The sequence below is a fragment of the Sardina pilchardus genome, chromosome 4, assembly GCF_963854185.1.
Source record: "Sardina pilchardus chromosome 4, fSarPil1.1, whole genome shotgun sequence".
In the NCBI taxonomy this organism is placed as follows: domain Eukaryota; kingdom Metazoa; phylum Chordata; class Actinopteri; order Clupeiformes; family Clupeidae; genus Sardina; species Sardina pilchardus.
Genome location: NC_084997.1, coordinates 35,792,610 through 35,808,613, shown reverse-complemented (window position 1 = coordinate 35,808,613; position 16,004 = coordinate 35,792,610). Strand labels below are relative to the sequence as shown.

The 16,004-nt window shown below is 41.9% G+C and overlaps 1 protein-coding gene across 1 annotated transcript; it reads right to left on the bottom strand.

The window, feature by feature from the left end:
- Positions 1-5,927: 5,927 nt before the first annotated feature.
- Positions 5,928-13,857, bottom strand: LOC134079053 (basement membrane-specific heparan sulfate proteoglycan core protein-like). Its single transcript, XM_062535222.1, has 14 exons — positions 13,749-13,857; positions 13,380-13,646; positions 12,717-12,983; positions 12,016-12,288; positions 11,584-11,862; positions 9,525-9,773; positions 8,981-9,091; positions 8,811-8,823; positions 8,458-8,507; positions 7,994-8,068; positions 7,804-7,866; positions 6,777-6,833; positions 6,601-6,669; positions 5,928-6,056 (listed from the first exon to the last, which is right to left on the bottom strand). Exons 1-14 carry the CDS (start codon positions 13,855-13,857, stop codon positions 5,992-5,994), a joined length of 1,947 nt encoding a protein of 648 aa, XP_062391206.1. The 3' UTR covers positions 5,928-5,991.
- Positions 13,858-16,004: the final 2,147 nt, after the last annotated feature.

The window sequence follows — 16,004 nt, the reverse complement described above, 5'->3', positions numbered from 1 at the left end:
TATGAAATGCGCTATATAAATAAAGTTGACGACTCAAGAGCTAGAGTCTGTTTGCTGTGTCCTTCCCTGTAAACACGCTTGGCATTACAGTTCTTTGCTTTAAAGTTTAATGCAAAAGAGCTTTTATTATGACGCATCGTGCAGCGGAACATATAGGTTCAGATTTTTTTTTTTATGTCGAATTTTCCGTTGAGTATTCACGGGACACTGAAAGACCGGGGTGCACGAAACTTGGTGGACATGTAGCCCCACAAGCATAGCATGGAACCATTGGTTTCATGGCAGATTTGACCAGCTTGGGAGTCAGTGATGTGAGACAGCAGCTGCCTGATAATCTAGAGAGATTTGATCAGTATGCCAGTGTCCTGGGCTCTAAGAGCTTTAACTCGGGGATTCAGTGCTGGGATGTGGAGGTTGGAGACCCTGCTGGTTGGGTCCTAGGTGTGATGGCCGAGTCTGCTCAGAGGAAGGGTAATGTCACTGTCAGTAGTGGTGTGTGGGCCATGAGATATGGTGATGGTAGCTATACTGCATGTTCACTGGGAAAAGAGACTCAACTGACATTGCATGTGAAACCCCAGACAGTACGAGTGCAGCTGGACTATGGAAAAGGCGAGGTGTCATTCTCTGACCCTGTTAACAACACACATCTCCACACATTTAAATACACTTTCACAGAGAGTGTGTTTCCATATTTTGCTTGCCCTCTCCGGATTGTACCATTGGAGGTTACTGTAAGAGTAAATGAGATAAGGGGGATAGCAGCAGTACCCATATAGAATGTAGAACAGCTAATGGCCTTGGGATATTCCATGGACATGCAGTTGTCAGTGAAGCTCATTGTGTATTCATGTGTCTCACAAATACTGCATAGGTGAGTTGAAGGTCAGATAATGTGTATTATGTTCCCCGGCCACAAACTCTTGTCGTATGCATACATACAGTATGATGGAATGGGAAGATGTATAGTTGTGTCAGCAGAGTCATGACTGTAGAAAGGTGGGAAAAGATTATGAAGTGGGTGGGTGCATCTTGTGTATCCTTTTGGGTGGAGGTAGATGTCTTTTCTTTTTGAGATGTGATCTGTTAGTATGTTTTTCCAGAGTGTAATCTGTATGGTCCTTCTTGATTTCCAGTTCATGCCGATATGTTGTCCTGGTCATACTGTAGTTAGCGCACCAATATATTTTCAGTTATCCATAAGCAAAGTACTTATGCCACTAAAGTACCCATGTTTATTGAGCTAATCTCCAGCCCATGCATATTAATGTGGGTTGCCCATGTGGTCCCAGCATCAACCCACTGAAAAGCCCACGCTGAGCCCAGTTGAAGTCCATCTAACCCAAGCAAAAACCCATGTAGGCCACAGATGGGATACCTGGGGTGTTTAAGTACTCAGTGGACTGTCTTGTTTCATTGACTAGCGTAGACTAAATGTCTCCATGACATTGTCACTGTTATTGTATGATAATCTATCCTTTGCTGTTGGGTACTTCACCTGTATAATTCTGCATCAAATCAGAGATGCATATCCTGGAGTACACTGTGCTTCGTGTGTGCCTCTCTCTCCTGTATACAGCTGAATTAAACCCTGTATCTTGATTGGACTTCTTCATGACTGGATCTCGTGTTTCACTTGGTATACAATATTTGAAGAGTTCTTTTCCAAAACGCTATATCCACCATTTTAATCAATTTTCATTAAAAACATTGTTTTAAATGTTGTTTTCCAAGTAATTTTAGTGGAACTGTATTGGGTTATGTTAAGTTGATTTATCTTTACTCAATCAAAACAAAACAACTGCATTGATATTGATATTAACTAAAATACACAATTAAATTACATGACTTATTAATGTTTTCAAAAATGGATTCATAGCATTTTGGAAAAGAGCTCTTAATTTTTACCAACAGCCTCCATAATCATTTCATATTTCTTAGCATGTATAGGAAGTGTGTAACAGGGTACCAATGAAAATGATACAACATACAGTAGTCAAGACGGCATCCAGTAACTGCGAGAAGTGTCCACTGTTCAACTTTTTTGACTGTACACCATTTGGGTAGACAAGGTAAACCCAGCCCAATCTGTCACCGAATTTTCTATCCTACTTCCATTACAAATCACAAACTGGCTCATCCGCCTGCAGGCACCTGGATCGCTGTTCTGATAGATTGAAGGACTATCCAATTGCATACAGAGTCATTTGAACTATGACTGTTGGTCACGCCTTTTGGTAGAAAATACAGAGCAGACTCCCCAGACTAATGTTCAATATATCTGTTCATAATAACCACTGCATCTGCCTGCATCATTGTTCCTTCTCATTATGAGTACAGTATAGCAACTTTAGCTGGGGTGTGAAAACAGTCTACTACAGCTGTCTTTGATGAGATTGAGATTGAGATTATTTAACCCTCCGGTCGTGTTTGCCTCCAGCCCCCTACTTTAGTGTTTCCGGTCAAAATTGACCGGTCTGTTTTAACTGCTCTTAAAATTTGTTCAGAAGTGTGAGAGTGTGAGAGTGTGTGTGTGTGAGTGTGTGTGTGTGTGTGTGTGTGTGTGTCTGTGAGAGAGAGAGAGAGAGTGTGTGTGTGTGTGTGTGTGTGTGTGTGTGTGTGAGTGAGCTGGGGCAGTGTGTTGGGAAGGTTTTCTGTATGTTGAATGAATTTACTCTTGATTTTCAATGGCAGTCACTTTTGACTGGGAACACCACAGGTGTAACAAGGTTGATTAAAACACTCAAAATTGAATGAAATAGGTAATCATCACTTTTATATGTTCAAGTACACAGTGTGGAGGATATCAGAAGGTCTTGAGGTAATCAGATGTAAAACATAATATTTATGAGTATTACAAGTTGTGAAACGGTCAGACACGACAGGGGGGTTAAAGGGAACGTTTTTATTGAAGTCAAGTGATAAAACAGCATACAAAAATAAACTTTCATTTCATGTTCATAATATACATATTTATGAGACAATTTGAGAAATGTTTTATTGTTATGTACAATTCAAAAAATAAAATGTGAAAACAAATTTGCAGTACTGTAGATAAGAGAAAGTTTTCAAAATGTTTTAATCAAGCTGCCTCTTCAATAAATAATCAGGGGCTGCATGGTTTCCCAGGTGGGCGCATTGAAAAATCGATTTCTGAGCAATAACAACTAATTCAGCTCCTTCATGGTGGACAGTGCCTTGTACGTTGAACGTAAGGAGCTAAGACTCCTCAGGGGCAGTTCAGGAACCACAACTACTGTATTACCTTACCAAACAGCTTTGGTACGGTATAACGTTTGAGTCTTCGTAGGTCACGAAGAGTGAATGTTATCGGGAAACCGGCCCCAGAGCAGTTAAATCACACTATTCTCTAAAACAGTATCTGTTTCAGCCCACTAATTTCTGCACTGAATAATATGTCTAAAATACACATTAACCCTTAGATGCATAAGTGGGGTCAAAAATGACCCCAGAGGTTGTTTTCTTGCAGTATCTTCTTCATTTTATTTTTTTTTCATTTAAACTTCTATGTATTCCTCAAATAGGTTGTCTTTGACATGAGGCCATTTGGATTTGTGTCTAACTGTTATATTTTTAAAGTAATTTAATGTTTTGTATCAGTACCACCGATCCGCATAGGTGGGGTCAAAAATGACCCCAAGCATTTTCTATGGAATTTCAAAAGTTAACCCTAGGATCTTTTGATTTTTATCAACTGTGGCAGTCAGGTATACATTTACTGTTGATTATCACATCTCATGTCAGCAGTTTCACTATCCTTAAGGCTATTTTTACACAACAACATAAATCTAAGTATCATCATATAATGTGGCGGCCAAGCGTTCATAGCGACGTCGCTTTTTGATCCTTCGATGTCCGCTCTTCCTATAATTGTGAAGCAGAATTCACCAAGCGATATTTACAGAGGGATTTGTTGATATAGCGTTCTTGGCCTGATTTTTATGACTTTTTATGCCTAAAAATAGGGCAAAAATCCATTTTTTTTAAGCCAATTGGCAGTACCTTCTGATTTACTGGATAACAAAAGAAGATATTCATAATCACCTCTGTAAATGTTTTTTTATTTGATATATTAACACTACAAAAAAAATATTTTCAACCTGGCTTTTTCCAATGGTCAGATTCTTCGCATCAAAACATATATGCAAATTAGCGCATATTTAATTAGACATGACCTAATTAGCATATTTAAACATAAATACAGAAAACTTGCAATACATTTTTTTCTCCTATTTATGTGAGTATTCAACTGGTAAAGTTTCATGAAGATATCTCTAAGTTAAAATTTTTACCCTATTCACATATGTTGAGATAATTTTAGGATGTTTACCTTTTTTGCCTATCTAAAAGCTGTTTTGTAATAAAACGTTAATAAAAAGTGATGCATCAATATGTCCAACATGAAATAAAAACATTTTAGACAAATATATAATAAAAATCATCATCTTTAACCAAAATGAGAGACATTATTTGAGTTTACAGCAAAAAACGCATGCATTCTAATTGGGGTCATTTTTGACCCCACTCATGGAAGAGTGTAGGTATTGGTAGCCTATGCATCTAAGGGTTAAAGCTTTATTTTGAAATAAGCCTTATATACAGTCAAGTTTCAAAATGTTACACACATTTCCCTTTTTCTAAATGTTGAAGTTGAAAGTAATTTCAGCATACTGTCAGGGATCACTATGTTACAATAGCATGATGACCTTTGGAGTAAAGCTTGGCCTATTACTTATTTGGCTTTCCTACATTGGAGATATGTTCCATGCTATCCAATGAGGGTTCATTTATGAGACTGATTTTACTACATCTTTTGTGAAACATATATTATGATGAGAGTGCTTATACAACATTAAAATACTTTAAAACAAAATGGCTAAACCAAAAGGCAATGTCCTCAGATGTACAACATTTCTTTTGATATTCAGAGTCAGATTAAGGGTGTTAACACTGGCAATATACAATCATTGTGCATCTCCCCAAGACGACCTCTTACTGCCCGTTACAGCAGATTAAACTAACTCCCCAAGACGACCTCTTACTGCCCGTTACAGCAGATTAAACTAACTCCCCAAGACGACCTCTTACTGCCCGTTACAGCAGATTAAACTAACTCCCCAAGACGACCTCTTACTGCCCGTTACAGCAGATTAAACTAACTCCCCAAGACGACCTCTTACTGCCCGTTACAGCAGATTAAACTACCTCCCCAAGACGACCTCTTACTGCCCGTTACAGCAGATTAAACTAACTCCCCAAGACGACCTCTTACTGCCCGTTACAGCAGATTAAACTACCTCCCCAAGACGACCTCTTACTGCCCGTTACAGCAGATTAAACTATCTCCCCAAGACGACCTCTTACTGCCCGTTACAGCAGATTAAACTATCTCCCCTAAGACGACCTCTTACAGCAGATTAAACTAAGAGAAAAGTGACTACAATAGACTGATGTGAGGACAACACAATCTCACATAATCATTGCTATCAATTATTTCTGAAGCAATTACTGCATTCAAGAAAAGAAAAAAAACATTAAGTTGACCTTACACATTGTGTCCATGCTTACAGTACAATATGTAATTGTATGACTTTTGTCTTATTTTGACATGTATGTGTGTTTTTGTGATATGTGAATTGCTGCTGTGACATGACACTTTTCCAATCTATCAATTTGGGTAAGTCCGGAAATGTTTCCCATATAAATTCTTCCAAATTAGCTTCTATTCTTGGGCTTCATCAGATCCCTTTCCAAATGTGTTTAATCAAGCACCATGCAGTCTGCATTGATAATCAAGGTGCTTAATTTTATACACGTGTGGAAAGGGACCTGATGAAACTCATGAATACACTTCCTTAGCTTCAGACATGTACAAGCAATTCCACAGATTACTTGCCATTTCCCCTGTACTTTTGTCCAACCATCACAATCCATCTTTCCATCTTCGCTGTGTTGAAAGCTTGGGGCACATTATTCCTTACTTGATGAGCAACCAGGCTTCACCGCAGAGTAAAGATGTTCCTTTGACTGGTTCGCTATACAAAATGACATAGCAGCTTCAAATTAGCAAAACAGTAAGGACAATTAGTTCAAAACAAAAAAGCTAAATACCTGAAGGCATGTAGAAATATCTCAGAAAAGCAAAGGCTAAGAAAAGGCTTGGCTATAAAACAGTTTGGTGCGTACAGTATTGTTTGCTTGTGGGAACAACAGGCATTTATATTCTTCATAGATATACAATCAACATGAAGATACTTCATGAGTTAGCAGTGAGTCATACATTCCTGCATGCTGTTGTTTTATGGACTGCTTTATATAGCACTTTTATGGGCTTCTGCGAGCACCCAAAGCACTTTACATATCATGCCTCACATTCACCCATTCACACACCGATGGCGGAGGCTGCCATGTAAGGCGCCAACCTGCTCATCGGGAGCACTGGGATTAGGTGTCTTGCTCAAGGACACTTCGACAGGGTCAGGAGGAGTTGGGCTTGAACCAGCAACCTTCCAGTTACCGGACGACTCCTCTACCTCCTGAGCCACTGCCGCCCCAGAGGAGGACAGAGCTATGACTCACCTCTACTGCCCAGTGGTCTCATGTTGATCTGCACATCAGCATATGTGACATCACTGGGGCCAGCTGAATCTTCATATCAGAAAATAAAGCGTCTTAAGAACATTGTACTGGTTATCTGAAGAATGCTTAACTTATCATCGTTTATAATCAGGGGGCACTCAGGGTGTCACCTTTACCTTGTTTCTTGCGTTTCTTTGGTTTAACCTTGGCATACGTCACATCATCTGAGACCACTGCAGAGACATCAAGACCAGAGAGAGTTAGTCCTAGTCCTAGACTAAGAGCCTACAGTACTAGTCCTAGTCTTAGGTCTTATCCATGGAGAGTTTCATTTAAGTTTTCTTTCAGTCCAGAACTAGGCTTAGTCCATGACACAGGAGAATGGCCCATGAAATGTATGTTTTTGTTTGTTTCTTTGTTTGTTTGTTTGTTTTCATCAGCGAATGCAATAAGTAAACAACTCTGGTGTGGTGGAGTAGTGGTCAACACCGCCTCACATACAATTGGCCTGGGTTTCATTCCTTAATCCCCCCGAGTCTGTGTCACTATATGGATAATATCATCTCCTAAATACTTTAATTTTAGCCTTTAAGCTTTTTAACATCATAGTAAAGACAGACTATTATTTAGAACGAGAGTTTCAGAGAGATCAGAATAAAAACTGGAGTTAAATTCAGAGCATGTGAGCTATAATGCTGGAGACAGTGATGGCAACATATGAGCTATTGGAGAGAGAAATGTCTCAGATACTCTTGGACTCTTGGCTGGTCTCAGGAGTGAGTACAGGGGCTCTTAGAGCCTGTTCACACTAGTCATTAGAATGCGTCTTGGGCAAATCTGATTGCAAGTGTCTCGTTCTAAAGACTGGTGTGAACAATGACCAAAACGGTTTGGAATCAGATTGTTCTTAACCACATGTGGAGGTGGTTTAAGACGCATACTGTATCCACATATGTTCTGTAGTGTGAACGATCAATCCGTCCTTATGCGTCTTCGTCCATGATGATAGACCAATAGATAAACATTCTAAATTCTAAAGTTACATTCTACAGGTAAATCCGAATGCAAGTGATCAGCTGAGACGCATATTAGAATACTGGTGTGAACGAAATGCGTCTTGGCTGATCACTTGCAATCAGATTTGCCCAAGACACATTTAATGACTAGTGTGAATAGGCTCTAACACGGCGCAGATACTCATACCTGGACTCTTGGCTGGTCTCAGGAGTGAGTACAGGGGATCTGCCATGGCTGCACCTCTCTTGGCTGGAATACGATTAAAACATACAGGTCACACAACGGATGACTGCTCCGTACTAATATGTTAATTGCAACCAACCAATCAGATGTCTTGGCGATGCATAATGTGTGAAGCATACTTTACACAACAGACCTTCTTTCTTTTTCTTGCCTTTATCCTTCAACTCAATCTCGGCATAAACCACACTGGGTGCAGCCACAGCACCACCTAGTGGAAGATACAGACCACACATAGGAGTTCACTATATACAGTGTTGTGAAAAAAAGTATTTGCCTTCTTGCTAAGTTGACTAAAAAGAGAAATATAAAATCATCTTTTGGAAATGTATCTTTAAAAAAAAAATGAGTAAAACTCCAACCTTTACAGACAACAATTTCCGATGTGAATGAAGAATGTATAGTAAATAAATAAATGTTCTTCTTTAAGATACAGGGGGCATAAGTATGCTAATAGGCGTCTGGTGAACTTATTATTACACCACAAAGATAGTGATTTTGGGCTGCCCTAAATGTGTTTAAACCATCAGTTCTGGAGGGTGCGTTACAGCCTGTTTAGATAGGGGCAGAAGACAACATTATATGGATGAAATTTCTTACCTAAAACTCTCTTCTGTGAAGGTGAACTGTGACTGTTACTCTGTGGGCCACTAGAGGGAGACAAAGATCCTCTCATCAGTAAATTAGGACTACTGTATTTTGGGTCTAATACACTGGTGTGTACAGTAATACATGGATGGCAATTTCAGCATAATTTAACACACACACACACACACACACACACACACACACACACACACACACACACACACACACACACACACACACACACACACACACACACACACACACACACACTTTATTGATGACCCTGTATAGGGGATATGAAACTTATTCAAAGAGTCTTGGTTCCCCAATAATTAAAATGTAACCTTATGAGGAGAAATACTTACAGGCTTGGTGTCACTGAAATCAATTTCAAAAAGAGAACTTTTAGAATAAACAACACAATGTAACATTGATCTAATCAGTTTTTGTGGAAAGTCTGCATAATTATTTACTTCTGAAATGTGTCAGGTAACACACTATTATTTTGATGATTGATGTAAACTTGTTTTCTTACTCTTAGCTCTCAGGGTGCGACACAGCAGGACCAGTAAAATGACCAGAGCAAAGGCAACAAGCAGTCCAGCCACCACACCCACTGCTACCATGGACTTAGAGGACCCAGCACCTGAAAAATTACACATAATGACGTTTTCTCCACCAAAAGCGAACGCATTATTGAACTATTCACAATTCTTTGTGGTGCTAGTGAACTGGCCCACATTTCCACCAATTTTGAACTGAGCCAAGGATGTGTCATCAACAGATGTTGCATGCAAAACAAAAGTTAATGAGATGCATTAACAGGAGAATGATATGACAGTTGTCCCGTAAAAATGGCAGACACTAAATAGAGTAAAATGCTACTAAAGTGAATGGGCTATGCCAACATTCGGAGGTCCGAAATACAGAGAACATACAGTAAGTCCACTAGTCACAATATATGAATGCCTTATGCATGCTGGGGTCCAGGATGGTCTGTCAGGATTTATTTTCTTAAAAACCGATGGACTCTACATCATCCCTTACATTGCAAATCCTTAAATGTTGATATTTCAAACCTCTAACTGTGACTCTGCTCTCTGGTGACTCTCCTCTCTCTGGGTTGCTGCACTTGTAGAGGCCTTCATGTGACGTAGAGACTGCAGGGATGGTCATCTCTCCTGCGGAGGAGGTCTGCAGGAGTGTCCCATCTTTATAGAAGTCAGCGCTGATGTTGGATGATGGCTGATGGCGATATCTACAGCGCAGAGTCAGAGGATCTCCCTCAGTCACAGGATGGACAGGACTCTCCAGGATCACATCTCCAGCTATAAAAAAAAAACTCAAGCGGTTTATTGAAATAATGAGCCCACTAACAGCAATCACAGTTTCAGCTGCAAGATACTGTATATCTATAGCAATTGCACAAATAGGAGATACAGACAAGTTGACAAACGTCATTTATTTTTGTTTGTGCAGAACTGAGCAGCGGTCATATTTTTGTACCGCTATGCAGTACATCTAGTTTCTGGGTGAGACTGTAAGAGAATGCTTGCTTTGGTCACTAGAGGGCACACTAGGTATGAATGTTATACAACACAACAATAGTGAAAGTGAAACTAAATCACTGCAGTTGATCTGAAAATCCAGATAATCAGAACACAGACACATGGACAAAACACACCACACCTGGCAGGGTATAATATATAAGATAGATAGATAGATAGATAGATAGATAGATAGATAGATAGATACTTTATTGATCCCCAAGGGGAAATTCAAGATATATGACAACAACAATAACAGAAAAGCTTCTGTTACGGCATTGTATTTGGATTGGGCTCGCGGTCCGGGCCTTCTTGGGGTGGTGTTTCTAGAGTGGAAGTCCAATGGTTTTAACGATTTTAATTACATTACACCAATGTCCAATGATTTTAACGTTTTTAATTACACTACATCGCCTCCCTACGCCTCCCGACCCTGTCAACAGGATGACAGGATGACACGTCCAAAGACATGAAGCATTCTGGACTTTTGCTCTGGGGGCGCTGCTTCCGGGGGGCCTGGGCGGCGGGGCGGATCAGACTGTGTGTCCTGGTCGGGCCGTGGTGTGTGTTCGCGTGGTGTTGTGGTTGGGGTGGGGCTGGCGCGGGCCCCGTTCTCTCTGCTCGCGGATGGTGGTGGGGGGTGTCTGCGGATGGGTGGCGCCGCCTGTGGGCGGACTCTGGCTGGCCATGCTCAGCCATGCTGCTCCGACGCGCGGTTCAGGGGTGGTGTGTGGGTTCGCCTGGGGGGGGGGGGCATTGGGGGGGGCATTGTGGGTGGGTGGATGTTGCGTGCGTGGTGGGTGGGTGGATGTTTGCATGCGTGGTGGACGATGTGCGGGATGCCTCTTCGGGTTTAACTGGGTAACCTATTCCTACGCACCTGTCCCCACAAAAGAGGTGTGTAAAAGCGTTTTGTAAACCCTCTATAGTATAACCATTTATATCACCATTGATATACTTATTAATACTTAATATGACTTACAGTAATACTAACACACTCTATTTCTCTTCCCTTTCCCCTATACCTCACCTGTGAGGTAAACCATTACCAGCCATCAACCATCTCTGTGCCTGTCCCTCATCACACCTGAAGTCACATCCCTCTGACTGCCCTACCATCGCCATTGCCTTCGCCATCCCTATGACTGCCCTAACATCGCCTGCTGTGGTTCCCTGCCCGAATCTTTGGCCCTCGGATCCCAGTGACCCATCACCTTCAGAAATAACTAATGGATTACTAATGGACAATTTATTCCCTACACTGGACTATTTGAACTTTCATTGTCATTGTAACTTTCAAACTACAAATGACTGTACTGTAACTGACCCAAGGCAGATGGGTTGGGCCCTTGAGTCGTGGGTCTGTCTGAGGTTTCTTCCTATATGTATCTCCAATTCTAGGGAGTTTTTCCTTGCCCCTGTTACTCATGGGCTCTCTTTGAATGTCTAACACTCTGTAAAGCGCCTTGAGACATGTGTAATGTATTGGCGCTCTATAAGCGACATTAAATTGAAAATTGAAATTAATACTAAATGGAAAAAAGTAGCTCAGTTTTCCATACACTATCAAATCATGCCTGATTACACTCACTGTGCACTGTGATGTTGACAGGGTTGCTCTGCTCTCCAGACTCAGACTGACACCAGTACACTCCACTGTCTGATGGAGATGCTGAGCTGATGCTGCAGATGGATCCTGGTGCTGATCTCCAGTCAGTGGGACACTTTGATTCTCCTCCTCTGCCTGTGGACCACCTCAGTCTCCATCCAGTAGAGTTGCCCTCAACCCCACATCTCAGGGAGAGAGAATCAGATGTAAAGATCTGGGTCCTGTTTGGCTGGATGACCACAGACACTTTAGGAGACAAATCTAAAAGAGAGACACAAAACAGAAAATACATTGGAACTTTAGATTAAATGTAACAACTGTTTACAAGTTTTAATATGATCAAATACAGTGAATCATTCAAATTGACATTAGTGAAAACTCACAATAAGTTTATATTCTAATGAAGTCACTCACCTGTAACCTTGATCTCAGCTGCATGACTGTATTGAGTGTAGAAGACTGGGTGTCCTCTCCCAGCTCTGCACCAGTACTGTCCTCCATCAGAGACTGTAGCAGAGCTGATGCTGTAGGAGTCTCCATCAGTCTGGGCCACAGGATCAGAGCTCTGTGTGTGTCTGTACCAGTAGAACACCAAACCAGAGGAAACACCCAACGCACATCTCAGAGTCACTGAGTCTCCTGTGAGGAGCTGGTGCTCTGGACTTATAGTGACTTTGGGCTTTGAAGCTGAAGAGGAAGAAGCAGTGATCGTCAAACACATCTCAACACAATCACAAACACACACACAGCACACACACACGAGCGCACCTGCAGGTGTATGGCCGTACACACTGTGAGTACCATCAGGCTACTCAACAACGAGAGAGAACTTTCTCCTATCTGTGTATTCACACCAAATTGGCCAACCATAACTAACATGCCAACTCTACACAGTATCTCAATAACGACATGACAGTTACGTAATACTCAATCAAAATGAATGGTCACTTAATGAAGAACTACACGCTCACACACCAGCTACTTGTGGCTTTCTTTCGCTGTCTATGGTTGCTGGTCATCTGCACACAAAGCTACACACTCTACCACACACACACACACACACACACACACACACACACACACACACACACACACACACACACACACACAGTTACCTTCAACATCAAGAGTAATTCTCCTGCTTTGTTGTGATGTTGTGGGTCTGCCTGTCCTCTCCCCCTGACACCAGTACTGGCCCTTATGAGACTCAGCAGCTCCTCTGATGGTGAAGGTGTTTCCCTCAGACACTGATATACTGCTGGACTCCTTATACCACTTGTATGTCCAGCCACTGGGAGACGCTATCACACACTTCAGAGTGACGTTCTCTCCAGTGAACACAGGACTCTGGGGCTCTACAGTCAGAGTAGCCACAGGCAGCGCTGCAGAGGAACACATGGAGACAATGAGGAGCACAGCAGGAGGAATGAACTCTTCTGGTATGATGCAACACCTTGGTAACAGTATAGTGGACACGCCAATGAGGAGCACAGGAGGAGGAAGGGAACTCTTCTGTTATGATGCAACACCTTGGTTATATATATAGTGGACACGCCAATGAGGAGCACAGCAGGAGGAATGGAACTCTTCTGTTATGATGCAACACCTTGGTAACAATGTAGTGGACATGCTAATGTAATATTTAATTTGCAAAAGCATGTATGAGCATATGATTCAGACATGATATCGGTGTATATTATTTCTCCCTTTCAATCAGAGAACACATTCTTGTTGAAAATATCACCTTCCATTTGTTGTTTTTTTTGTTTAAAACGAACCTCCCACTGTGAGCTGTACAGAGTTGCTGTAAGGTGATGGTTTCCTGCTTCTCTCTCTCACTCCACGGCACCTATACATCCCCTGATCAGACACAGTGGCACTGCTGATGGTGTAGCTGTTGGTGTTTGTCTCAGAGGCTCTGGATGATGAGGGTTTAACCCATGCATATGTCCAGCCAGCTGGAGGCTGTATTACACATGTCAGAGTGACTGCTTCTCCAGTGAATACATGGCTGGGTTGTACTCTCAATGAAGGTGCTGGAAAAGCTGTGTTGTTACAAACAAATTGTCAACATGTTTATGAACACAAGCTCTCAAGTACATCCATATAAGTATGATCTAAAACAGAATTAGTGTAGTGATATTCACCTGAGACACTAACAGAGGCAGGAGTGCTACGCTGGGAAGTCCTTGGCCTAGTTCCTCTGCGCCCTTCACATGTGTACTGGTACTGGCCAGCTTCATCAGGGAGGAACATGGTGTTGGATCTACTTTGCCTAGTTTTAATGTAATAACTACCTCTGTACCAGTAATACCAATCCCAGTCTGTGTGCCCTGCTACATCACACCTCAGAGTGACCTCATCTCCAGGGTAGTATGGCCCCTCAGGAGGCTCTACAGTTGCTGCAGCTGTGGGCAGAGCTGTGGAGGGACACATGAACAGCCACAGACTAACTTACTGACTGACGTCTGTTGGGTGGGTCAAGAAACATTAAATATATTAAATGTAGAAACATATAAATGAAATATATGTATAAAGAGCCACATGAAGAGCCATATGGCATATCAATGAATGATCTGTCTCTACTCAAATTCCTACTACTCAAAAAGCACAAAAAGATCAAATCAATTCTTCAACACCCACTCCTGCTCATACACACACTCACGCTTGCAATAGTTACCTTTGACATCAAGAGTTATTCTCCTGCTTGGTTGTGATGTTGTGGGTCTGTCTCTCCTCTCCCCCTGACACCAGTACTGGCCCTTATGAGACTCAGCTGCTCCTCTGATGGTGAAGGTGTTGGTTTCCCCCTGAGAAAGTACACTGCTGTCCTCATCTTTAAACCACTTGTACTTCCAGACACCCTCAGGCTGGATCTCACACTTCAGAGTGACTTCCTCTCCAACATACACAGGACTCTGTGGCAGCACACTCAGTGCAGGTGTAGGCAGGGCTGTGGGAACACACACAACACTGATTAACCAGGTAATCATGATGCTGTAATAAAGTTTACATGAGTACTGATGCTGATCTTTGACCAGCTGATTATCAGATAGCAAGAAGGTCTTCCCCTTCTGTCCTGATATCTCAGTATTGTCTTTATACCAGTAGTACTGAACCCAGTCTGTGTGCTCTGCTATCTCACACTTCAGAGTGACTCTCTCTGCAGGATAGAGGGGAGGCTGAGGAGACTCTACAGTCAATGTAGCTCTGGGCAGGTCTAAGATGACATGAAACATTCAGACACAGATTCCACATTTGACAGGAAAGTGTCAGGTGAGTAATTATTATCAATATATCAGTTACTGTAAGCTTTCCAAAGAATAATGAGGAACAAACATATGAGACATTCCCCACCTTTAACAGTAAGATAAATATGTCCATACTGTGAAGACACAGCTCTGCCTGTCTACAATCAGAGTAGCCACAGGCAGCGCTGCAGAGGAACACATGGAGACAATGAGGAGCACAGCAGGAGGAAGGGAACTCTTCTGTTATGATGCAACACCTTGGTTATATATATAGTGGACATGCTAATGATATGATATGATTCTGCTACGTAACTGTACTGCAGACAACGTTTGGGTTAATCCTCTACATGTATCAGATCATTACTTCATTAGATTCTCTGTGCGTCTCCTTGATAACCCTACAGTTCCTGCTCCGACGATGTCATGCCGACGGAACCTCAGAAGCCTCTCAAGTGAACATTTTGCAACATTAGTAACTTCTGCTCTACCTATTCCGAGTTCATTCTCATCACTTGAGGTTAATGACGCTACAGAGACTCTTTGCTCTACACTGGCATCCTGTCTGAATGTAGCATGTCCTCTTTCCACAAGACCCACTCGTTCTAAACCTCGCCATCCATGGCTGACAAACAGTATACGCTCAGTTCGCAAGGAACTTAGAGCTGCTGAAAGGAAATGGCATAAATCTGGAGATAGAAATGATCTTAGTAAATACCAGTCTATGCTTTCATCTTTTTCATCCACTGTCACACTTGCAAAAAGAACATACTATCAGAGTAAGATTGAGAACGCCACTGACAGCAGAAAACTTTTTTCTACATTCAAGTCTCTTCTCAATCCTCCACCACCGCCAGCAGCTACTTCACTGTCAGCAGATGACTTTGCAACATTTTTCACTGAGAAAGTTGCTAAGATAAGTGCTCAGTTTGATGACCCTGTAAGAAGGACTCTGCCTGGTGTTAGCATGATGCCATCATTGGACTTTTTCTCTCCTCTTGATGAGGAAGCGGTCTCTCAACTGCTTCAGCGAAGCCGTCCAACCACATGCCCTTTGGATCCTGTCCCGTCTACTCTCCTGCAGTCTATAGCACCCGCTATTATACCGGCAGTCACACATGTATTTAATACTTCACTCAGTTCTGGAATAGTTCC